The 27,171-nt window shown below is 40.2% G+C and overlaps 1 protein-coding gene across 2 annotated transcripts in view; it reads right to left on the bottom strand.

Annotated features, from left to right (window-relative positions):
- LRRC1 (leucine rich repeat containing 1) overlaps window positions 1-27,171 on the bottom strand; it is a 128,685-nt gene that overhangs the window by 59,086 nt on the left and 42,428 nt on the right. For both annotated transcript variants that reach the window (XR_008680915.2, XM_004044222.5), the window contains exon 2: window positions 22,649-22,766. Coding sequence is in view for 1 of the 2 variants with exons in the window: in XM_004044222.5 (XP_004044270.1) it covers window positions 22,649-22,766 (118 nt within the window). In the remaining variant the exon portion in view is untranslated. The remainder of the gene's footprint in view (window positions 1-22,648; window positions 22,767-27,171) is intronic.

Here is a 27,171-nt window from a genome sequence, read left to right as displayed (position 1 = left end):
TAGACATAAGTGGTAAGTCCTAGGCACTGGGAGAAACAGCAGAGGACAGGCTCAGATCAGGAAAAGTGCAAAGGGGAATGAATTACTTCCCTCCAAGCCCTCTTTGACTATATAACTCCACACAAGAAGAGCTGCCATTTTTGAGGGCCTGTTATGTACCGGGTATCATGACTGGCATTTTGCATGCATTCTCTCTAATCTTTGCCACAAGTATTGAGATAGATAGCAGGAGTCCCATTAACAGATGCAGAAGCAGGCTTGGAAACATTAAATAAATTGTCCAAGGTCATTCTGCTGACATGTGAAAGAGCAGGGCTCTGAAATTCCAGCCATCTGCCTCGTGGCCGAGGAAGACTGCAAAGTAGCGGTTGAGGGTCTGAAGTCAGATTTGATCAGCTCCAGATACACTGCAGGAGTCAAAAATGCTGGAGGAATGCATATGGAGAGACAAAATGAGGAGTCAGAAACAAAGCCTGAGGTTCCAAGATACCATTTGGTACTCATTTTACACAGAGATGGGGGTGGATGAGCAGTTTGGGGAGAGAGGAAGCAAGTTTGCCAGGAAGTGAACCTGCTGTTATGAGGAGGGGAACAAGACACAGGCTTCTGTGGAGACCCAGGAGGCAGAGGGGAAGAGAACTGCGGAGTAGTCCCAGAAGTCAAAAGAGCAGAGAGTCACCCAGAGGGGGGATCATTGTGGCAACACAACAGGTAAGACAGATGTGGGCCTGGCTGTCAGGAATCCGTGGTCATCTTTGAGAGGACAAAGGCAGAGTGGTTTGAGGGAACGCCAAACTATTTTTACAAAGATTGAGAAGGCAGTAGATAAAGAGGATGCAGACAGAGTGAGCATGCACGGTTGTTGTCAAATTCTAGTTGGAGACACAGTATTCACAGTTGGCAAAATGAAAGAAGTGGAGAGAAAGGTTTTCTGATAATAAAGCTGAATTTATTTACTTAAAAGGACTGTTGTTTAATCTGAGATTATATCCTGCCTAGTGGGTTGAAATCTTTGTCTTTTACTAAATGACGGTGATATATTTTTATTATCAAAATAGTTAGCAATCCTGTGTCAGATCCCATTAAAAAAATTACACTGTTCTGTTAAATCTCCACATCTGAGAACATGGGGTAGAGTATACCTTTAAAAAGCCTGGCAACCAGAGGAGAAAAAGGGTGAACAGTTTGAGGAGAATACCAAGGTCAAGGGAAAGTTCATTCTGATGTTTTCGGGTCTGACTTATCTAGAAAATCTGAGGAGCTAGCAGAGAGGTAGACAAGACAAACAAAGTCCTTCTTCAGAAGGCAGCAAGGACAGCCACAGAGCTGAAGGGAGGGCTTGAACATAAAGACTTCAGAGACCTATCTACGTGAAGAGATGAAGAAGAGCCTGGGAGCGGAAGACCTGGAACAGTGTAAGAAACCCCATACATCGAGAACAGGCTCTTGGGATGAGATTCACTCATCCACAGAAGAGGAAAACGACAAAATCCCATGATCCTAAGAAGGAAATGAGGTGTCACAATAGGAAACCCTTCTGGGCAAAAATGAACACTGCATCTACTTGGCAATGCTATGTAAAGGGAGGAGGGCAGGGAGGAAGGGCCACAGGGCAGAAAACATAGGATCCTATGTATGAAAACCATGAATCCAGACCTGGCCAAGAATGGAATTCAAAAGCTATAATGAATAAAACAACTAGCAGTGAACAGAACAAGCATGTAAAAAGAGATGCTGACAGGCTGTAGTAAAATACTGAATGCTGTGACTTTGGGTACATTCAGTACATCATATTGCTTGATTTAGAATTATTTACTACTAGGATAAAACAAAGTCCTTGTGTGCCAAACAGGCTGGCTGATTAAGACAGTTTGAATGCCGTGCTGTGGGCTGCCTGACTCAATCCTGCTTAAAAATATCTGGAATTGTCAAACAAGACTAAATATGAATCCATGAGCCAAGTCTGCATTTGCTACCACAGCTGTTGTTCCGGGTGTGCAGGGGAAAAAAATGTTAAATGGAGAATTTTTTTCAAATGCATCCCATTTATCATATTATTCCAACCACCACAGACTCACTGAGGAGGCAGCCAGCCTTGTAGACAAAGCCATAATTCCAAGCAGCCTTTCCAGAGCATACGCAGGCTGAGCGGCATGGGTCTCCTGATGGTACAGGAGGGGAGGCAGGAAAGAGAGACGCCCTTTGTAAAATTTTATTTTGCACAATTCTTGGTACTTGCGCTGGCAGAAATTTTTCCTAATCAAAAAGATTTTCACCTAAAGCCACAATTACCAAAATAACCCTTATACCTCAGCTTTTCCTCCCACACGGAGTTGGCTTAAATAAACACAAACATGTCTTGGGGTACAAGATGCTGATTCACACACACACAAAGTAAAGGTGAATTCCAGAATATTAAATGTGAGGTTTCATATGGGATAATGTGCAGAAAAAAATGTGGACAGTTTGGCACTTTTTACTTACTCTTCTTCCAAAACTATATACATAAACATACACACACACACACACAAACACACACACACACACACACACACACACGATTCAGGTTAATGGCTACTTCAAGAAGACAGCAATCAAATATCAAAAATGAGGGGAAAAAGGTTGTATTCATCTGATACATATCTTTCACTCAACATTACAGCTCATTTTAATCATTCCCATTTAATATGGCCAAAATTACAACTACTGGTATGTTCATATCAAAATTCTCTAGAGAAATGGAGTCTTCCAATGGATGAATGCTTTGATGCAGAAATGAAGTCTTTAACTTTCTCTGAAGTCTTCTCCACCTTCCTTAGGCCATGGGAATCTTTTCCTCCCCTGAATGGCAAATAAGCCTCTATGGTCAGGCTCACTCTTTCGGCATGAATTCAATGCTACCAGCTTCCATCCCTCTGTGCTGCCTTTCTAAGCAACACTTATCTTTCCAAATAGGATCTATGATTCTTGTCAGCTGGGACAGACATCCTACTATGTGTTCTCCTCTCACACACCCAAACCATAGTGTTTGTCAATTAGAGACTCAGCCACAGGCTGAATGAGTCGTTCAGACCCGAAAAACCTTCTCTGGGTAACACACAGAGTAGGTGAGAGGAGGGTGCAGGGCCAGGAGTGAACACACTTTTCCAGAAGGGCAGGAGAAGCCCTTTGGCCCAGATAAACTAGCTAGAACACTGATTCTCAATAGTCTCACCACTGTTTTCCAAAGCACATCCCTAATCCAGGTTTAATATAACCACTGGTTATCCCAGAGGCTGGGGATTCTCAAACTTCAGAACACAAAAGAATCATCTGACCCACTTAAAGAATGGTCTGGTCCCACTCCCAGCGACTGAATCAGCAGATCTAGGACGACGAGAAGGAATTTACACTTTAACCCAGCATTCTTGGAGATTCAGATAAAGGAGGTCTAATGGCAACCTCTAAAAAACACTGAGGGATTTAACTTTAGTGGTTCTCAGCTCTGGCTGAGATCAAAATCACCTGGGACCACTGTCCCCTGAGAATTGGAAAAGTCAGTCTGGGGTAGGACTCGGGCATTGTTCAAGGACATTAACAACAACACCTACATGCAGGTAGGTGAATCTAACATGCAGTTGAGAACCACTGCCAATGAGGACCTGGCCATTTTATTTTATTTTTTTTTAACTTCTATTTTAGGTTCAAAAGGTACACGTGCAAATTTGTTACATGGGTAAACTGTGTGTCACAGGAATCTGGTGTACCAGGTAATCAGCATAATAATACCCAATAGGCAGTTTTTCAATCCTCAACCCTTCTCTCACCCATCACCCTAAAAGCGGCCCCAGTGTCTGTCGTTCCCTTCTTTGTGTCCATGTGTTCTCAGTGTTTAGCTCCCACTTATAAGTGAGAACCTGCATTATCTGGGTTTCTGTTCCTGCGTTAATTCCCGTAGGATAGTGGCCTCCAGCTCCGTCCATGTTGCCCTGCCCATTTTAGTGTGGTATCTGACAATTACTCATGGCTCCCATCCACACTTCACCCCCATAATAAAGCTATTTCTGCTCTTACATTGAAGCAGATCCAAACTTTAGAGCCTGCACTGAAGGCTTTGCTAAACTGCCTCCAATGGGAAGTAACAATAGCAATGTGACAAGGGAAAGCTGTTTTGTTTAGTTGCGGATGGGGAAAGGAGGTGGTGGGAAATGGATGAAAAGCAGGACTGTTTGGATCTAATTTAACTGCCTTCTCACTTTGAAATAAAATTGATCTTAAAAAAAATCCTTCTACTATAATACAAGTACATCTTTTCAAAAGTAACCCTTTAAAAAAGAGATTAAACCAGAAAATGGAGTACAAAAAGCATTCTAAAAAGAACTCAAAAACATGTTCACATTTTTCAAAGAAATACTGTAAAGAGCTTAAGAGCTTAAAAATTATAAGTTGTCAACTGACAGATGAAAAGGTAAAATATTTCTAATACATTTAAACTTCATAAAAGGAAACATATCAGAACTTACACATTGAAATTGGTATTATCCCCTTCAAAGTATTCATCAATGAAGCATGCACATATATTCTTCTGGCTCTGCCATTGAATGAATGTTTTAGTCCTTTTTTAGAATTATAATGAGTGGTGCTTACGACGTACTGTTATGAGAAAATTTTGCAGAACCAATACTGTCTTACAAATTATAGAAAATTCAAGACTGAGAATCAGAATAAAATATATAGTGTGTTTCAGCTGAATCTCACTCTGAAAATGATATACTGTGGGATACTGGATCAATTTCTATGTCCTAAAGCAATTCTCATAGGCACTGTCATCCAAACTTAGGGTGAAAGGGAGAGAGAAGGTGGAATGTTAGCTTTTGCTGAGGTGGGAGTGACCAGTCACCAGTTTTCTCTTGGTCATTGGCTATGGTTGTGACCAGCATGGGATCTGGCCACTTCAAGCCTGTTATTCCATGTTAAGTGTTGAGGACCACAGACAGACAGTGTTCCCTCGCTCTAAGATTGTAATATTGCATTTATCCCATTGTGTTTCCAAGTCTATTTCACTCTGGGATTTTTTTTTTAATTATAAAGCAATATATAGTCATTATAAAAAGTCAATAGAAACAAGTAAAGGAAAAGTCAACAACCTGCCCCTTCTATTTCCAGACTCTCCCTACCCTGGCAGAAGGATGCCAATGTTGGTGTCACAATGGCCTGGTAATCCAGGTCATTATAATAGATGCTTGAATTTTGAACTGGGCAAAAATAATTTTCTGGACGTAGTAAAGCCATTGTTCCACGGACTTATCTGAAAAAGATCATAATGTAAAGACATCCTTTCGGTCTAAATGCTGTTTAGGGTCTTGACCCAGTCAGGAAATGTTCAGGTTCTGTCGTGCTATATTATGAATGGCTCCTAGCTGCAATTTAGAGTTGCATGAATTTTCTTAAAGATTAAAACGCAGACTCCTGGGTTCCTGCTCTGGAAATTTGGATTGCATATTCCTTAGGAGGTAGAAAAATGCAATTTTAATAAGAATTCTACATAGGTGGTTCCAGAGCCCACTTGGGAGAAACAACTGCTCCAAGTGAAGGAAAACAGGCCATAATCCAAAATCTAAGTAAAAATAATTCTTGCTTCCATCACTCCTGAATGTCCCCTTTCTCTGTGCTGACCTTCAAGATATTTTTCTCTATCTTCCCTTTCAAACCTACAGAGGCAGCTTTGTCCACATGGTTTGAATGTCTCTAGGGATATGACCATGTTTTGTCCTCTCTTAGCCAAGAATCTTCCTTCTGCTATACTTGTGATAATATCCCACTGCCTGACATGCAGAGAGTGCATAGTAAGTTTCTAGACTGTATAGAAGTAATATAAGAACTAATTAAAAGATGTGATATTTATAATACATTTTAAGTTCTTTAAAAGAAGCATTTTAAAAACTTAAAATATATTACAAATATCACATCTTATAATTCCATGGAAGTGCTACGCCCATCATCTCTGATTTATTCTCTGCCAGTCATCTACCAGTTTCTAAATATGATTAACTTTATCTACATAATTCAATAAATCTGTGCCTCTAGCAGGATAAAGAGGCTGTAAACCCCATACCTTGTCACACAGCACCATCCATATAATAAGTATTCCTACAAATCAAAAAGTGACAAAAATGGTGCTCTCCTCTTGTATCCAGTTTATCTCTAAAATTACAGTGAAAGGGATGGAAACAATGGTCCCAAGGGCAAAGCCTAAAAAATCACTCCATTCACTCATTCTTTCATTTATCTGATTATTTAAGCAACTGATATATGATGGGCCCTGATTATTTATGTCAGGCCATGTGGCAGAAGGTAAGGAGGCAAAGATGAATACAAGAGGGACAGTCTCCGGCCACTATGATCTCATAACACAGAGGGGGAGAGGGTTATCATAAAAATAAGCCCAATACAGTGTGACACCAACATTGGCAACCCTCCACCAGGGCAGGGAGAGTCTGAAAGTGGGAAGGGCAGTCTGTTGACTTTTCTTTTACTTGCCCCCACTGACTTTTTCTAATGACCATATATTGCTTTTATAATTAAAAAAAAAAATCCCAAAGTGAAATAAACTTGGAAACACAATGAGATAAATGCAATTAGTAGAGTCTTAGAAGGAGGGACTACTAACTGCCTGTGGTTCTCAACACTTAACATGGAATAACACACCTGAAATGGCCAGAGCCCACCCTGGTCCTAACCATGGCCAATGACCAGACTCCAGAAGGAGATAATTGGTGACTAGCTACTCCCACCTTTTGCCTACTGGGTCTGCCTTGTAGTGGCAACAGCAATGCCTGGATGGCTTACACCCATGCCAGACGCTGATCAAACATGTACACATTATGAGCAGAGTGTTATGAAATTCCTCCATTAATTATATCATTGTTAGCTGTCCAAGACACATACCACCAGAATAATTGCTCACATCCCTTAGAACTGGCAGATACAGCAGGAAACAGTGATCGCTGCTGTTTCCTCAAGGTAATTGTGGATATGTTTCAAGCCTTCCTCTGATCTTTCAAAAACAGTCAAGGGAAAAAGCATAAAACAACAAGCAATGTGGGCTGTGAACCACTTTTGACACTGTCTTTGGTGTCACAGATGACCTCCCAAATGCCAGATCCAATGGAAACTTTTCAGTGCACGTTTATTGACTACTCTGCCCCCATTTTACACCACAGCCCTTCTGAATGTGCTGCCCTGCCTTAAGTTCCATCATAAAAGCTCTCGAGAATTTCTTTGTTTCCCTGCCTGTTGCTTCCCAGTCTCTTACTCAAGTTTCTTTTCACCAGTCCTTTAACAATGGTGCTTCCCAAGGTTCTGCCTTTCTATAGGTTATGCCTGGGCAGTTTCATCGATGACAACGCTTCATCCATTAATCTGCACAGTAGCTCCAGCCCATGCAATCAGTCACCTCCATATGGTTTAAAGTGATGACCTCTGCTCTGTCGTTCTGTTGCTTGGCTCCCACACTACCAGTCCCCACTGCTGACCAGTCTTCCTGCTGTTCCTTCTCAGAATCTTACAAGGGCCCCTCTTCCTCTGCTTTCCCTTGAGCAGGGATATTCTGCAAGCTCATCTGCCTTTCCAATTCCATGTCCTCTCCCTGACTGACTTCATTCATACCTGTTGCTTGAACCATCACCGACAGATGGATGACTCTCAAACCTGTATCTCCTACTAAAGTTTCTCCCCTGAGCCTCAGAACTTTATATTCATCTGCCTACTGAACAGCTCCATCTAGATACCCCAACGGCATCTCACCCTCCACATGTCCACAGATAAACTCATCTTTTCGCCTCAGACCTGATCATTTCTTCAGCCTCTCCCATCTTACCTGTGGTGGGAAGTGGGAACTTATCCAGACCCAAAACCTCTCCCTCCCGCTCCAGCAAGCTACCAGCTAGTTGTCCTCATGCCTGGTCCAAGATCTTCTCTTCTACTGATCCCCTCTCAAGGTCCTCCACCCCTGACATAGATGCCCGGCCTCCCACATCCAGGCTGTCCTTAATCGACTTCATGCTCCCTGCTAGGGCCAGGGTGATATGTGAGCCATTCCCCTGCCTGAAACCCTTTCATGATTCCCCACAGCTTTCAAGAAAATATTCCTTAACAAACACACAAGCCTTTTGTGATCTTGCTGTCATCTCCCTCTCTAGCTTCATCTCTTTCCACCGGCTCCAGTAATTTCTTGCATTTCCCCAAATTCATCATGCTATTTCAAACCTTCAGACACACATTCATGCTATTTCATCTGCCCAGAAATGACCTTCTCACACTTATTTGTCTCTATCTGCATCTTGCCACTCAGAGCCTAAGTGTCATGTTTCCCAGGAAGTCTTTTTGATACTGCTTACTTCCCCCAAAATGATGGAGCATGCCCCACAACCTCCCAGCTCCTTCAGGCATACCTCTGAGACAGGACTTTCCACACTGTCCTGTGTCATCACGGATGGACTTGGTCCTTCCACCCTTCCGACGTAAATCCCTCAAGAGCCACTGCTAAACTGATTTATCTCTAGCTTCTAGCACAGAACCCAAATTCATGGCACTGGTTAAATGTTCATGAAAGAATAAAACTCATTCTAAAAATTCGTTCCTGTCCCTACGTCCCTTATCACAATGAAGCATACACTGTTGCCAAGACTTTCACTATTGCTTGCTGTGCTATTCATAATGAAATATGCGGCCTTTATTTAGAACATTTCTTTGAGTTTATCTCTTTCAATTTGGATCCCTAAGGAAGGACAGAACAGTTGCTAGCACAGTAAAGAAGGGTTTTGGAGATAAGAATAAACTCAACTGGCAGTGAGAAAGGGCTCCAGAAGACCAAAGCATCTGCTCAGAAGATGCCAATGAGCTGCAAAAAGGAGACCTCTTTACCATGCTCCAATTGTTCAAAACTGAAGGCTGAGTAGTTTGAGACAGACCCAAAGGCAGGGCCCTGATCAGGAGGAAGAGCAGAAGGAATTTATCTTCTCCAACGACATAATGCATAGCTCCTGAATAGAGCGAGGACCTAAAAGGGGGCTGGGGTGGGGTGAGGAAGGCCTTCTTAAAGCAAAGGTGCTCCCTGTGATTGTGATAAAGCACATTTCCATGGCATTTGACTCCACTTATGGCTAATGTCAAATGGGCACAGGTCCTTGCCATGCTGTGGCCCATCAGTTCCTACCCAGGTAAACAGGCACACCACAATACAGGCAGCACATTCAATGTAAGATGAGGAAGCAGGAAATTCCAAAGACTCCCTCAGGTCCCCGAGGTGCTTGCTGCTGTGCCAACTTCGTTTCGGCCTCTGCAGAGAGACCTCAGTCCTCCTCAGCCTCTCTGGTGTTACTTAGGTTTCCCCACTGGCTCTGGGCTGCCTTTTGTGTTGGGCCTGTGTTGAGTTACTGGCACTCAACCTCCCAGTTTTGCCTAATTTGCTCAGACCCACTTGTTCATCTTAACCCAGCACTCATTCATTCACTCGCTGAATGGAAGGCTTGTTCTTTAACATTTTGTAAAACAAAGATTAAATACTTCAAGACATCAACTGTTAATGTTCATGGTATAATACTTTCACCAAGCACCTCTATAAGCAGAGTGTTTTGTTACATAAATACAGGCCTGATTGCTTCAGAGTATCTTTTAAAAGCTGCACATTTGTTTGGCCTGCCTCTGCCCACATTCTTTCCCTCTGTACCTACATGGCCCTGGGGGTATCTGCCTCCCTGACTTATTTCAACACAGGAAGCCCAAATCAGGTAAAGACTTTGCAACTGCTTACTCACCTCTTTCTTCACTCTGTCTGGCTGACTTTTAACTTATCACAACCTTCTGGAAATCCCCCTGTCTTGTCGATTATCTACCATACACCAACCTTACCTTTGAAACCTAATAGGTTCCTGTTGATGTTCATGTTATAGAAAAGGCAAAAGTTATTGATTAATCTGCCTTTTTAAAAAACTTGTGCTTAAGTGCAAACAATGGCATGACAAATGCTTACAACCTATGTTAAGTGAATAAAAAGCAAGATAGGAATATCTATTTGTTAAATGATCCCAATTTTATAAAACAGAAATGAAAAGAGAAAAAGATAAATAAAATGTATAAAAATGTTAATGATTATTTCTGGGTAGTGGGATATAAATGTTTTTATACTGGGGAGACAGAATTATGATTTTAGAGTTCAACAAACTTGAGACAAAATACCAATTCACTACTCATGAGTCACACAATCAAAGTTTCTAACCTGAGACTCAGTTTTGTCACCTGTAAAAAGGAGATGGCAAGCTTATTTCTTGGAGACAGTTTGAAGATTAAATGAGATAATATAATACATATGAAGTACTTAGCCTCATACCTGGTACACAGTAAGCACCCAATAAATATGTTGATGAGAAGGATTCACACAGTTCTCTTTGCTTTTCAACAGTTTCTTTATATTTCACTATTAATTCTCAACAAGGAACATGTACTTTAAAGAACATAAACCAGAAAATAAACGATCCTAATAACTGATTTCTCTACCCTTCTTGGAGTGCTCTTCTTAGTCTTCTCAGGGATAGGTCAAATTTAACTCACTTCATTGATACCAAGTTAAAACAAGGAAACCTGCTGAATTAACGCTACTCTATATTGCAAAGAAGAACTTCAAAGAGGCAAGCTTATTGGCTGCTTGAAGCAGAGCCTCGTGTAGTACACTACCAGTGAGACAAAACTTGGTGGCTAACCAGGTCAGAGTTAACCAGTTGCCAGGTCAGTCGGTTTGCTCAGAGAAGATATGACTATGGAAATGTGCCACACTAAGAAAATTTCCTTGTGACCAATGTGAATGCTAATGGAACTAGGTACTGATGTCATCACGTTAGCGTATCACCTCTCCTCAGCACCCATATCAGAAAATTAGATGCCCCATCACAGTGCTTAGTGAATATCCACACCTTGAGAAAGGATCACGGGATGATTTTCATCATCAGTAATCAGAGATGGACAAAGTCATCTCCATAGAAGAGAGCTACACCTGCTTCCAAGGGACCTGGGACACTCATGTTATCAAATCCCTTTACTTTTCCTTCCAAAGTAAAACCAATACATTCCTAGTATTTGTCTTTCCTGATTATCACTACACTTCTGGCAATGCTTCAACTTTTGCCAAGACAGCACAACAGTTACCTCAGAAATGTTATGTCAGATCTTTCTGAGAAAGCTCTTCTACTTTTTATGGGATGATACCCCATTTCTAGCCATAAAAGATTTACACGCTGGGTGCAGTGGCTCACACCTGTAATCCCAGCACTTTGGGAGGCTGAGGCAGGTGGATAACCTGAGGTCAGGAGTTGAAGACCAGCCTGGTCAACATGGTGAAACCCCGTCTCTACTAAATATACAAAAATTAGCTGGGCGCGGTGGTGAGCGCCTGTAATCCCAGCTATTCAGGAGGCTGAGGCAGGAGAATCACTTGAACCTGGGAGGCAGAGGTTGCAGTGAGCCGAGATCACACCATTGCGCTCCAGCCTGGGCAACAGAGCGAAACTTCGACTCAAAAAAAAAAAAAAAAAAAAAAAATTATGAACCACCTGTTATTTATGTAATACCACCTGAATGTTGGTATTCCCCAAATTCACCTGTTCAAAATGAATGCCCAATGTGATACTATTAAAAGGTATAGCCTTTGGGAAGTAAGTCAGGAGGACTCTGCCCTCATGAATGGGACTAGTGCCTTTATAAAAGACACTCAACTAGAGGAAGATGGAACAATAAAAAGAAAATAGAAGGGGGTAATACGAGCTCCCCTGCCCTTCCACAATGTGAGGACATGGCAACAAGGCACCATCTTTGATGCAGAGAACAAGTATTCATGAGACGCTGAATCTGCCAGCACCTGGATCTTGGACTTCCCAGCCTCCAGAACTGTGAGCAATACATTTCTCTTGTTTATAAATTATCCAGTCTAAGGCATTTTGTAATAGCAGCCCAAACAGACAAAGATACCACCTCTTAGAGTTGGCCATTTCTACAGGTGGTTGAACTTATTCACTAGTAGTTTTATGGTTTTTTTGCAAGTTTAAATGTCTTAGGATCACTTTTTCCAGTTTTTATCTTCAAATTCAGAGGGTAACTAGGCTATACACTGTCCATCCTTCCTCTCAAAATAACTATCAGCTCTGCCCTTATTATCTTCAATAAACTCCAAAAACAATGAAAAGCACCTCTCCTCCTGGGTTCCTTATCTCAGGTCCATCACTAACTAGGAGTATGATTTGGGGCACATGACAACTTCTTTAAGCCTCAGTTTCTTCATCAGCCATCCCTGAGATGCTAATAGCCACACCTCACAGAATTAGTGTGTGGATTAAATGACACATGTGGTGAAGCAGGACAATGGCTGGCATATGGGTGCACAGTATCTAGAAGTTGTCTTGAGCCGAAACCTCACCTGTATCACTCTATCCCTCATGCCTGCTTGTGTCCTCACACCCACCCTGTATTCTTACTTGGACAGTCCTCTCACAGTCTTAGTTCAGATTTTCATGATCCAAAATGAAAGATGATAGAATTACAGCATCTATACGGAGTGTTCATTCTATGAAAGGCACTATTCTAAGTTGTTTATGTTAATTTTTCTAACAAAAAGCATACTTCTAATTTAGTGGAGGTATTTACATGCACAGCCTCTTTTAAGAGTCAAAAACATCTCTATACAGTAGGTGCTATTAAAATCATTTTACAGATGAATAAACTGAGGCAGAGAGAGATTAAGCAATTTGTCCAAGGTAGTGATCCCTAGACTCACACACTTAAAATGACGACATATTGCCTAAAGCGAAGTACTTCAAGGATTCCTCAAACATAAACCTCTAGTTTCTAAAACATATTTTTTAAGAATGTAGTTTTTAAAACTTCAAATAAAAAAGTCGCAAACACTTGCATAGGTTTTATGCTAACTATTAACTTATCAGTGGCCATCAATCATGTTAACTTATGTCTAGGTTTATGCATTTATGTGCAGTTGTGGGAAGGCAGGCTACCCTGTCCTCTTTGGACAGGCATCTGAGTTTCCTATAAACATGTTACTCACTAGGAAGTTGTGAAAGTGCAATGAGATTTTGTGTGTGTATGTGTGTGTGTGCGTGTGTGTGTGTCTGTGGTATCTGTGTTTACTAGGTGTGATGGTTACTTTTATATGTTAATTTCACTGCACCACAGGATGCCAAATTTAAACAGTATTTATTTCTAGGTGTATCTGTGAGGGTGTTCCTGGATGAGATAAGCATTTGAATTGGTTAGACTCAATAAAGTAGACTGCCCTGCCCAATGTAGTGGGCATCATCCAATCTGCTCAGGACCTGAATGGAACAGATGATGGAAGGAGGAGGAATTTGCCCCTTTTTGCTTCATGCTTGCCTGTTTGAGCTACAACATCATCTTCTCCTGCCTTTCTATTGGAATTTCCACCCCTGGCTTCCCTGGTTCTCAGGCCTTCAGACTCAGACTGGAATTACACCACTGGCTTTCCTGCAGAGGGCAAATCCTGGAATTTCTCAGTCCCCAGAAATATATGAATCGATTCCTAATAAATCTGTCTCAGAGAGAGATTTATTAGGAATGGATTCATATATATATGATTTATATATATATATTCACATTATGTGTGTGTGTGTGTGTGTGTGTGTGTGTGTGTCCTATTAGTTCTGTTTCCCTGGAGACATCTAATAAACTAGGCTTGAGTGTGATCAGTGGCATAAAACCACATAATTCCAGCATTCAATTAAGTGCCAGGTGTAGCAGATGATCTAGTGGTCATCAATGGTCATATTTCTTCTCCTCTTCTAGCTAACTGAATTTCCCAGCTCCATTCAATTAAGTCAGGGGCATAAAATTGGCCATAGAATGTTGATAGAAATGGTGTACACTACCTTGTTGGCATAGTTCGTAAAAATTTCCTAGATGCAATTCTCCTTTTCCTTCCCCTCCCATAAAGACTTTGTGGCCACTAGTTGAATAAAGATGTGACATCACAAGAAGAAAGAAGCCTGGATCCCTGAAAGACTCTATGGAGCACAGCCTCTTACCACCTACTTCCCCAAGGTAATAAGCACACACACTCTAAACTGTAAACTGAACAGCAATAAAATTCCTCACCGTGTTAAGCCACTGAGATTTTTAAATCAATAGCCTATGCTAATGCACAGAGCTTAACATTTCACCTAGCAAAGCAAACCCTTTGCAACACAGTATCAGCTATATAATAAAAAGAGAAAGAATCCCATGACAATTCATATAGCTTTGTTATTACTATGCACTGAGTTTTAGTTATTATGTTCTTTGATTTTTTGATGAACCTTAAAATTTTCAGAGAATAGTTCACAGAGAAGCACTAAGATATCTGCATTTTTAATGATATTGTTGACTCCATAAAGCTACAACAAACATTTGAAATAAATTTCTAACAAACGACAAATGACAACCCAACTAAGAAATCCACTCATTGACTCCCTCTAAATTTGCTACCAAAGTATAAGAACTGTTACACTGCTTGTTACCAACATCTAATCAAAAATGTCTTTTTCTTCTTTCATGTCTTTTTCACATCAGTTGCTACTGATCCTAGTTACTGACACTTTTCCGAACACAATGAGCACTTCATTTATACCACAATATAAGTCATTATATTTGTCTATTGTGCCTGTAGAGTTATTTGTTATTTCCTTAAGGGATAGAACAATTTAGCATAGAGCCTTACATTTAGTAAGTACTCAATAAATACTGCTTGAAGTAAAAAAAAAAAAAAAAAATCTTATTATGAGCTACAGTTGTTAACTGTAAGCATTTTTTAAAGTGCCAGAGTTTTAGGCTTTTTCAAACCGAAAAGAATACAGAATCATTTTTCTTTTTTTAAAAAAGGGACTTGCTCTATCCCCCAGTCTGGAGTACAGTGGCATAATCATAGCTCATTGTAAACTCAAGTTACTGGACTCAAGTGATCCTCTCAAATTGGCCTCCCAAGTAGCTGGGACAACAGTCACACACCACTATGTTTTTAAAAATCATTTTCATTATTCACTTTGAGCCGACACCTTAGTTAGATTAAGGACTTATTCAACACTTATAAAGCTAATTTAAGAATCATATCATTTCTATATTTAATCTTCAAATTGCAGTTCTTGGTACTGCTTTTCATTCCCTCTTTCCCTCTTGGCTCAAGTCCCTTTCCAAGATTTGTCTTTTCTAGCTCAGTAAGAGGAGAGCACTGTTTGCAGTGATGCCAGCATGTTGGTGTTACCATCCTGACAAAAAGATGCCATCCAACCTTCAGCTGCCTGGAGCCTCAGCACCATTTGGCTCAGCCAGATTCACATGACAAAATGGGTGGCCTCAAAATCAAAATGATGCGAGCACTGTGGCTGGAAACCATCAACCTGATACCTACAGAAACTGCCTAATTAAAAAGTGAGCAGAAACTGTCATCCCATATGTTAGGGTTTTGTTTTATTTCAGGAGAAACCATTGCAATTATTTTTCCTTCCATAACTTAGCCTGTTCGGTTAAATCCACCATTGTTTTAGAAAAGTCAAGATCTAACACAGAGCGTAGCATGTACGGATAAAGTGAATGAATGAGCTAGGGAGGGATGGAGTACGAAGATAAGGAGCTATTTAAAATAGACAAAACATTTAGAGAACCTGTAACTGAATGAAGAACTTGTTGACTTAAAAAACATATTCAAAGGTGTTGTTCTCAAACTCAGATCTATCACAAACCTGCTAACTAAAAAAAAAAAAAAAAAAGCATAGGCCGGGCGCAGTGGCTCACGCCTGTAATCCCAGCACTTTGGGAGGCTGAGGTGGGTGGATCACCTAAGGTGGGGAGTTCGAGACCAACCTGACCAACATGAAGAAACCCCATCTCTACTAAAAACACAAAATTAGCCGGGCTTGGTGTGGCACGCCTGTAATCTCAGCTACTCGGGAGACTGAGGCAGGAGAATCACTTGAACCTGGGAGGCAGAGGTTGCCGTGAGCCAAGATGGCACCACTGCACTCCAGCCTGGGCAACAAGAGCAAAACTCTGTCTTGGAAAAAAAAAGAGTAAAAGAAAAAAAATTATGTAAGCCTACAACTTATTCATCAGTCATAACTTTTCTGATTACAGAATATTAATATTAACAGAATAAAGAGGAACAGCAGTTTACTCTTCCATATATATGTTCTGACAAAGCAAGTGGAAGGAAGATCACTTGACCCTCTGAAAGCAGACCGAAAAGACCCTTCCAGATGGGAGCAGAAAAGGACTATGGAATGGCAAGAAGAAAATGGGTAAAAAGTGTAAAATATACTCATCAAAAGAGACATATGTGTAAAGTTTATCCCAACTTTTTCAACGTTTGAAATGGAAACCATATCTTCATGTTTAAACAATGCTCGCTGAAATTTGCAGAATGGAAAGGTGATTAGAAAACATCACAGAAGCCTGATTCCTCTTCACCCCTACTTTAAAGGTAATTATAATCTGAAATTAAAATGTGTGTAGAAGGCAATTTATTTTTCTACATTAACTCTTCTTCCTAACAAAAGAGAAGGTAAAGGTTAAGGCAGAGAGGAGGCTCACAATGGGAAAGCGGATATACTTGCAAAGCAAGAGTGCAAGCTTTGGGCTCAACACTGCCCAGCCAGCACAACCTAAGGTACAGTGAGCATAGAGGCGTGCTCCCTTTGCTGGATGTCTCCTGTGATATTTTAACAATGACAGTGACAACAAAACTCTCCTACTGTAATGTATGAAGTCCAGCCACTGGGGCAGTTTGCTAAAGAAAGTGCTAAATTTGGGCCCAAATTAGGCTGCAAGAAAGGAGAGAACAATGGCTTAATTGTGGCAAGTCTGAAGTCCGCATGGGTAAAAACTTGTTTCTACCACACTTCTGGTGTGTGTGTATACAGTTATTACAAACAAACAAAAAAGGTTAATTGTTCATAACTAAGTAGGAGGACTTTTAGGCACACTAGAGTTACCACTTGCCAGAACGAGCTCTTTTCAGGGCATAAACAAAGTACCATGATTTGATGCTATCATTTCAGCAGGGTTCGAGATTGGTTTTAGATTTTATGAAACAAATCCATAGCTATAGACCAAACACTGATCAGCATCTCGTGGTTGGACAGAGGACAACTAACCCAATCATGCACTCAAAGTCCAGCCTCTAGAAGAAGTTTTAGATGAGACAATGTCCCTACTGGTAGGCAGTCCACTTAGTCTGCAGTGCTGCCCTGATGATAGTGATGATTGTACTAAAACTATCTTACCTTTAAGTTCTTGTTAACTCAAGTTGATGAAATAATTAGTGAAGGTATGCAGTCTCTGGACATGTTTTTTTTCTATCTGCAGTTCCATTTGCCCCATAAGAGAAATAAATTCATGAACTCTTTGGCACATTATGCTAATACTGACAAGTGTTTCCTTAACTTCACCCATCTCTATTTCACCTTCACAATTTTTGCCATCCTGGTGTAGCCCCTGCATTCTTTATCATTTGCCTCATTCTTTTAAACTGACTTTTAAAATTTGGATGAGATTTTTAAAGGAAGAAAATTGTTTTAAATAACTAACACGAATTCAAAGCTATTATCACCACTAGATACAAAAGATAAATGTAACAAATACTATACAGTGTTATCAAATTTTACAGATGCAATCCAAAAGGAATAAAATTGAAAATAAAAGGATAACTTTCTCACCATGACTCAAAATTTAAAATTGCTGTTTTGCAGTACCAGTTAAAATCATCTCTAGCAGTGCTGGTAGTATACACCTTACACTTTGGGGAAAACTGAACTAAATGGATAATGACATAGTACTGTGATGTAAGTCAAATTACAGCATAGACTATAAAATTCAAATTACTAACCCTTGAGGCAGGAATCATGAAGCATTAAGAAAGTCTGCCCTAGATTCTTGAATAGCAAGATCCTACTATGCGATAATACCACTTCTCACATAATCAGAGGTCATTTTCCTCAAGCAGCTAATAATCAGTTAGCAGAGAAAGCAGATACAAGGTCCAAGCATTGAAGCATATGCATTTCACCACAGAAAACTGTTGCAGAACTTAATTCTAAGTCTGTACACTTTTTGTAGACAAAATGTTACCAGCAAATTCAGATATCTAGTTCATATACTCCAATCATCCTCTAATCTATGTTCAGGGGAAACACCTAGTTTTTTTTTCTCATATATGTTTTAGACATTTGCCTGTTTAAAAAAAAAAAAAATCCACCAAGTTAAGACAAGAGAAGTGTGTCACTTTCCTTGACTCTCACTGGGCTCATACAGGGAGCAGGGTCTTGTCCCACTCCGCAAAACAAGGCCCAGCGGCATCGGAAGGGGCCTGCCCAAAGTCGACCGCGTGCTGACAGCAGAGCCAGGGCTCCGAGCCAGGGTCCTCTCTGCTGAGCACATCTAGTCATTCTGGGGAAGAGACCATATGCACTGTGCTCATCCCAAGGCTCTCTACTTGTCCCTCAGAAAAAAATAAAATAAATCCTTGCAGTTTAGATAATCCATAAGCACTGCCCTCTTTTTCCCTAAACTCATGCTTCTCTTTTCCAACACAGCACACAATTCCCTTGACTTTGCGCCTAAAATGTCACAAAACAAAGCCACAAAAGTCAGTGTTTGAAGGTCTTGGCAGTTCTTGGCCCAGAAAGTGAGGCTGTAAAAACTTCTCTCTTCATTTACAAACGTCTTTAAAGAGAAACGCAAAACCTGGGTTTTCTCCTCACTTGAGCAAGGAAACATCCAGAAAGGTCTAGTTGTGCTTTTAGAATCAAAGCAAATGTGAGCTAAAGTCAGCTCCAGCATCTTACCCTTTAACAAGGAATGGCCGGAAGATCTCCTACCTTCCACATGGGAGGGTGCAGGGGTGCCTGAGGGGAGTGAATGTGGGCTCCTAACCACAGGAAGCTGCTGAAGGAAAGTTAGCAGCAAGCCTGCAGGTGGTGATGTCTAAGATCCTTCTCCTTGGTGTGGCTGGGGACCAGCAGGGTTGGCATCCCCTGGGAGCTTCTTAGCAATACAGAATCTCCAGATCCACTCTGGATCTACTGCAACAGAATCTTCATTTTAACAAAAGTCTCAGATAATTCCTTGCACATTCAAGTATGATAAGCATTAACCCAATGGACTTTCTCCTCCATGGCCAAAGCAATGCAAAATCAAGAACTAAGGAAGGTCCTATCATGACTGGCCAGCCCTGGTTATAACCCTGCTACAAACCACTGAGGCGGGGCAGGGACCCAAAGGAACAGCTTCTGATCAGAAAGTGGGCACCGCCAGCTGGGGCAACAGAAGACCAGAGGCCCACACAGGCCTCCAGGCACCAGCCGCAAACCTCACAAATGCCTGCACCTGTACAAAGTCAGGTTCTCACATCGCCTCTCCAGCTGCAGGATTTGTGACTTTTATTTGCCTACTCGGTTACCTAGGGTATTCAGATTAACATAATTTTATCTGTCCAAAAAATGAGTGGAAGCATACTGAGATCTGCTTGACCAAGAAATGGCCTAAGACCCCTATACCTGTTGGTTACAGTAAATAGTGACCTTGTTCTTCTGCTCTGTCATCTGCACAGATTCATTCTTTCTTTTGTTTGTTTGAGACGGAGTCTTGCTCTGTCACCTAGGCTGGAGTGCAATGGCGTGATCTTGCCTCACTGCAACCTCCACCTCCCGGGGTTCAAGCGATTCTCCTGCCCCAGCCTCCTGAATAGCTGGGATTACAGGCGCGTGCCACCAAGCCTGGTTAATTTTTGTATTTTTAGTAGAGTTGGACGTTTCACCATGTTGGTCAGGCTGGTCTCGAACTCCTGACCTAGTGATCCCCCGGCCTTGGCCTCCCAAAGTGCCGGGATTACAGGCGTGAGCCACCGCACCCAGCCCAGGTTCATTCTTTCTTTTAATAACCTCCAGGAAAGCCCCGAACCTTCCATGCTGTCTTCCCCTCTACCCCCACATCCACCACACACATAATGCTACTGAGCCAGAGCCAGGCCCTGTCAAGAAGGGAAGGGAATGGTTAACTTCCTCTCGGCATTTCTAAGAGAGCTGGATAAGAAGGTGAACGTTCTGCAGGATCCCTCACAAAACTCCAACACTTGCAGAAGGAAAGGTTGAAACTGAGGGGGGGAAAAAAACAACAACAACAACAACAAAAAGCAGGGTAGGTGTCCCAAGGAGCAGAAACATTTTTGTGTCCTGATACTGTCTTCAGTGAAAGCCTAGTTTCTTTTATCAACGTGCTGGAAGGTAAGCGGACACACGGGAAGATGCATGGAGCCCTTCTTTCTAGCTACAAATGTTTGAAAAGAGCTGATGTGGGAACTGGTAAAACTGGCAGCTGACTAGTGCTGACTTCCCACGGAGCATCCCATTAGAGTTAATTACAGGACTGGGAACTTTTGAGCTGTATGGTTTCCTTCCGCCCAAATAGTCAGAGCCAAAACTTTTCGTCTTTCTTAAGTACTTCTGTTTGTTTCTAATCCCCATTTCAAAATTGCTATGTATTTCTTCAGATTTTGTGACTTTTGTGACCATTTTACAAAGTCACTGCTTCCTTGCAGAATTAATAGCTAGTCATTCTTTATAACTTAGATAACTGCTAAGACAAGAGAATCATTTCAATCACATATACCTTGGGAAAGTATTATACAGGCTAGTTTCTGAGGCAATTCTGGCCTGGCCAGACCCCAGATGCCCACCCCACCCCATACTCCAGTGTAAGCGAAGCTGCTCATCAACAGCTTCTGTGCTGAGGGGCAGGGCCATGCTTTGTACTGGTTGCCATCCAACTCCCAGGGCAGCCAACCTTTAGGGTGGCTGGTAACCTGACCTGTACCCTATGTCTTATGATTGGCATAAAAAGGTAAGTTGGGTCAACCACTCTTCACTGAGAAATCCTTCACTGGCAAACAAATGCTGCAGCAGGGGCATAAGTCAAACTGTACGTAAAGAGAAGTCACAAAAAGAGGCCACCACAAGCCAGTTCCAACAGAGCAGTTCAGTGAGGAGGGAAGAACAGAGAACCCACAAACAGAAGTGGACACACTGGAAAAAAGAGGCCATGAAACCCCCAAGATAGTGTCAAACGCAAGCTTGGTGCCACTGCTTTTGGTGCATGTTAATTCCACCCCACCTTCCTTACAATCAAATCCACTTTATCTAAGTAGATCTGGGTTCCCTGAGACCAAATAAGCCACTCTAAAACAAGACACCCTCCCTCAAAAAAGTTTTGTTTTACTTTTTCTAGTACCTTCAAAGTAAGAAATAATTTTCATGCAAAATAAAAGTATGTCACGATCACATCGTGACTAATCACATGGCTAAGCCAGAGGACAGTTTCTAATTTATGGAATGTAATAGATAAAAACAATTTAAAACCTATTAGAAGATGGTGGAAAGGAGGAATCATTTTTTTCTTCACCATATTTCCAACCAAGTACTGATTACCATTGCTGTATTATAACAATGACCCATAGAAGAATTATATGTCTGGGACCTGGGGTTTTTGCCAAAAATATCAGACTGAAATATACAGACCTAAAGATAATCAATTCAGAAGAAACCTATAGATTTTTGTAGGAAAACAGAAGCAAAACACAAAATAAATCAGGTATGTAATAGGAGAGAAATAAAGGAATTACCTTTTTAATAAATAATTCAGACCTTGTTCAAGACTATCCTAAGGAAATTATACCAGGGTCCTTACAAGAACTGAATTCCATCACTAGATAGGACCACTGGGAGTTGCTACGTTAATTTAATAAATCAAATATGCTACAACAAGGAGCAGTACCAGCCCATTTGGGAAGCACTCTAAGGGGTATAAAACTGAGGGTTAAACCAAGGTACCCATTTAAAAATGAAAGGCATTTGAGTATCCCATTGGGGTATCTATTAGGATGCCCTATTCAAATGTTCAGTAAAAATGAATCAATAGTGGGATCTGAAAATCAAAATAAACTCACAAATATACCACACAAATTGAAGTGGGCAAAACCACCAGCAGCCTAATTAGAAACACATTAAGACAGAAGATGCCTGAATGCAAGCAGGTCTGTTCACTACAGGGAGAGCATACCAAGCAACTCAGACACAGCCAAGAGAAACCAACCCTTCCCCAGGGCAGGTTTCCCTTGCCACAGCAGCACCCAAGCACTGGACAAAAACCATGCCACCAGTCCTCAATATCATGTTCAGCAAAATAAGTGGACAAGGTTAAATGATTGCCCAGCCCACTCTCTAACTCTAGGAATCAGATTGAACTTATTTGGAGAAAGCTGTCTCCTGAAACTTGTGTTATGAAATTTTTTTTGGAAAATGCCTATAAGTTAACTGACCTATTCAAAAATGGCATTAACTTCACCCCAAGAATCATATAGTTTTCCCATAACTATCAGGGAAAGCACCTCCAGTAATATTTATCTAGCTATATTTGGGACATGGAGGAAGCTGGAAACCATCATTCTCAGCGAACTATCACAAGGACAAAAAACCAAACACCGCATGTTCTCACTCATAGCTATATTTACTAAAAACACCCCCCAGCATCTGAAGAGACAAATAGGCAACCCAAGTGGAATCTTTCTTACCATTTCGAGACACATCTAGTTCCACCAGCTGCATGAAGTTTGCTATTTCTGGAGGGAGCCGCTGAATTTCATTATCACTAAGTCCAAGCTTTCGTAATTTGACTAGCTGGAAAAATTGCTGAAAGACAAAAGAGTTTAACATAGATTTCACATATGTTTGTATCATAAACTTTTGGGCTACTATGAAATGTAAAACAACGTCTTTTAAAAAGTAATGAAGGTTGTAGCAACATCAATTTCCTAACTTTGATGGCAGTACTGTAGTTGTGAAGATGTTACCATTGGGAAAAACTGGGTATAAGGAACCTCTCAGTACTATTTTTGAACTTCCTATCAATCTACAATTATTTCAAAATAAAAGGTTTTTAAAAATTAATGAGCAACTTAAAGAAGAGAACAGTCACTCCTTTAAGCTATCCAGTAGACAGAAATATCGACTTATGAAAATTGACATTAAATCTGCAATGCTAAATAGACATGTAAAAATAGACATGTAAAAATGTCTTTTAAAAATATTATTTAAATTTTAAAATATTTTTAAAAGACATTTTTTAAAGAAATTATTGTATACCAGAAAGTATAATAAATATCCCACAAATGTGTGCAAGCAAAAAATATATTTTTGACCAGTCTAAAAAGTCTGCACTGGATACTTCCATCAACCATGGCAGACTGAGTACGTGCTCTTTCCCCATACTTTTTAAAAACTGTATTAAAATGACACTAAAGGAATTTATATACACATGAACATAAATATAATGTGAAATAAGCCCATGAAGACAAAAAATGAAAGAGTACAAAAAGCGAACTAGATATGCAACAAAATCCCTTAAGCTAGAAAACAGAGGGATGAATGGTAACTAACAAACAAATCGAAACAAAGCTGAAATTTAAGCCTGTGGGGTGAGTAGCCAATAAGAAACTAGGTCCAGGTACCTCTGAGGAAAGGAGAACTGATTGAAAATTTATATAAAGAACAGTTAAACTGCCATATTCTCTTCTCTACCCTGCAGAGCCAGGCAGGAGCCTGGAAATTTCCTCTCCAGAAGAGGTAAGTCCTACCACAGCTAAGCACAGCTGAGGGCAGGGGGTAACATAACCATGCTAAAAACAGGGGACTGAGACAAAGCCTGGTCAGTAAGAGCCCACCCTCTCTTCTCCCTGCATCCCGGCTCCTGGGCATGAGCACAGACTTGCAGACACTAATCTTCCTATAAAGAAGCTTCAGGTTATAAGCCTCACCAACACACGGAGCTTCCAAACAGGCCCACCTCACCTGATCTCCACTGCCACATGCAAGAAAGAGAATGTGCGCGCGCGCACACACACACACACGCACACACACACACACACACACACACACATACCCCCCCACCCCAGAGGAAACAAACATGATGCAGGGAGCAGAAAAAATAATTCCTCAACCAAAAAATAATTAATATCCTCAGAGAAATCACAGATGAAGCAACACAACACCATAAAAAGCATAATTAGAAGAATTAGAAATAAGCTTTCAGAAAGTGAAAAATATTGTAGCATTGATAGAAGAATCCCATAAAAGAGGTGAAAAATAAAGTTAGTAGAGTCCTCAGAAGGTGGAATAAAAAGACGAAAAGATGGGAAAGTGGGAGAAAAAAAGAGAGGAAAACTAATGGACCGGTTCACAAGGTACTACAAAGTAATTCGTAGTTCAAAGAGAGAAATACAGGAAACTGCAGGACATGCTTTTTCTGGTTTGAGAGGGCCCACCATGCGACCAATAAAATGAATGAAAAAAAAGTACATACCAAGGCATACCATAAGATGTTAGAACTCCAGAAATTAGATTCTAAAAGTTTCCAGGCACAGGAAATAAAGGAAAAAGGTCTTAACAAAGAATTGGGTATCAGAATGGCACTGGACTCAAAAGCAACCTTGAAAGTAAGAGGGCAATAAAGCAATGCCTTCAAAATTCCAAAAAAATCATTATTCCCAACCTAAAATTATATACCCAGCCAAACTATCAATTAAGTATGATTACAGCATAAAAACATTTCAGTCACGCATGGTATCAAAAAGTTTAGTTTCCTCGCACCTTTCTCAGGACTCCATCAAAATATGTAAGTAAACTTAAAAGAAAAACAACCTGAGATCCAGGAAACAGAGAATCAACAAAACAGAGAAAGGCAAAGGAAATTCCCAGGATAAAATCATGAAGGGAATTCCAAGATGTTGCTTGAATATCAGGCCCCAAGAGCAACCCATCTACACTGCAGCAATATGACAGCTCCCAGAGGGAAGTTTTGAAAAAATAAATAAAAACACACCTGAGGAATTATCTGACATGTTTGGAAGTATCAAAGGAGATTTACAACTCTTTCAGAATTTTTGGTGATAAATTAGAAATAGGCATAAAGAAAACAAAGCAAGCAAAAGGAAAGAGGGTTATTAATTCCAGGGAAAATATAAAGTGAAAGAATATATAATCATAATATAAAATTTGATTATGAACAGTACTTACAGTCATAACATTATAATATCTATATTGGTAAAACCAAAATTTATGTTATGTCAATATTGAGAGAATGGGAAAGAAACTGTAAGAACTAAAGCCTCATCTTCCACAAAAAGAAATCCGTAAATAACTCAAAGAGGAAAAAAAATCAAGCCGCAAAAGTAAGTCATTTAGCAATATGGAGGCAAATATTCGCAGAAATAGTCAAAAGCCAGAAACTGGAGTGGGGAAGGAGGCAAGAGGCTGCTGTTTTTCATTGTCACACTAAACAGCTTATTAGATTTTTAAACTATTTGCATACATTACTCTGCTAAAAATAGAAACTGAATTTACAAACGAAGAAGTCTCTACTAAGATTACAGGATGCTCCAAATGTTAATTTTGTAGGATGCTAACATTTAATAGACTTTATCTTTTTTTTTTTGTCGGTAAAAAAGATTGTATATTTATATAATCATACAATTGCCTCTTGGAAAGCAATTGAGCAATACGAAAAAGAAAAAATCTTTTCAAGTCCACTGAAATACTTCCAGACACCTGTCCTCATAACTGAAAATAATGCACAAATACATCTTTGCACTATTATGTGTAAAAATAAAAAACTAGAAAACATACATTTCAAATAAGAAAAATGATTGCATATTATTAAATAATTCAATATTATGCAACAATAAAAATAAATATTATAAAGACCACAGAACTTGAAAAAGATTTGCCATGCAAATATAACTTAAAAAGAAAACGAAATTGCTGATACACTACATTAAAAAAGCATGTGTGCATGTGGACTGACAGGAAGAGAACAAAGAAGAAAAAAGCAGTTATGTTGGGTGACAAAGATAATGCATGAATGACTTTTTAATTTAAAAACCATATTTTTTTAAAAAATAAAATGAACTATAAATCTCAGCAAATGAATGCTACCAATTAGCTATACAAGATGATGAGGAAAGTGCTCAACTAAAGGACTAATCCTTTGCATTTCTTTACTCATGCAGTTGAGATTTAATTTCTTAAGGAAAGATATTGAAATGTCTTTATACTGGCTGAACTAAAGCATCAGCCAGCACAAAAGCCATTCAATAGAGTCACGTATTTGAATAATTGAGCTTATGCCAATTGTTCAGAGTCTGACAGTTTCATAATACATCAATGTGTTTACTCAAGCATGAAAAACTCACTTTGTTTTCTAGGAAAGGCATAATAGCAAAACTACAAAACCCATCACCATCTCCATACATTCTGGGACCATTCAGAAATAAGACAAGAAATCAAGTCAATAAGGTACTTCGATGTACAGTGAATAATAAGTTCGCTTTACATCTGTGGAAACGATAACCTACAAATCCTCACATCCAATAGAAGTCACAACAGCATGCAAATTTAAGGTTTGGTTCTGCATGTTACCAGCATCCTCCACTAGAGCCTGTCACAAATACTACTTTATTCAACTTGGGAAGTACATGCCAGATGTAAAAACAACCCCATCTGACATGATCCCAAATGAAACCAGTAATTCCTTAATCCTTCCCTCATTATCCTGATGTGATCTTAATATGGTATCCAAAGATCAACACAATGCCAAGGAAACTGTATTAAATTCTCAAATATTCAACTTCCTTAGAGAGTCAGGAAAAATAACTCACTAAGCTATAAACCCTTCTGCCTTGCCTTTGAGATCAGCCAGAGCCCATGAAAAACAATTCCTGTAGCTGTCTTGGCAGGAAGCCTCAGTGCAGTGCAACCATGTGACAGAACACACAGACACCATTCTTCAACTCTACCATGTTTGATTATAGCTCACTAACCCACTTAGAGCACATTCTGTACAATTATATGCAAAGGAACCCAAATTGCCTCGGGTTGTTATGCTACACCCATCTTCTTAGAGCCACCATTGCTTTTAGTAGATACAGCCTTTAATTTGGCTAAATGTTCTCCCATTCTCCATTTCTGACAAGATTCTTTTCCTTCTTTTTTGGTAAAGTGTTAGTACCTCCCTTCTGCTTTTTAAAAAGGGACAATGAAA

Source organism: Gorilla gorilla, chromosome 5 (assembly GCF_029281585.2).
Source record: "Gorilla gorilla gorilla isolate KB3781 chromosome 5, NHGRI_mGorGor1-v2.1_pri, whole genome shotgun sequence".
Lineage (NCBI taxonomy): Eukaryota > Metazoa > Chordata > Mammalia > Primates > Hominidae > Gorilla > Gorilla gorilla.
The sequence above is the reverse complement of the archived record's forward strand: the minus strand, read 5'-3'. Positions and strand labels throughout refer to the sequence as shown.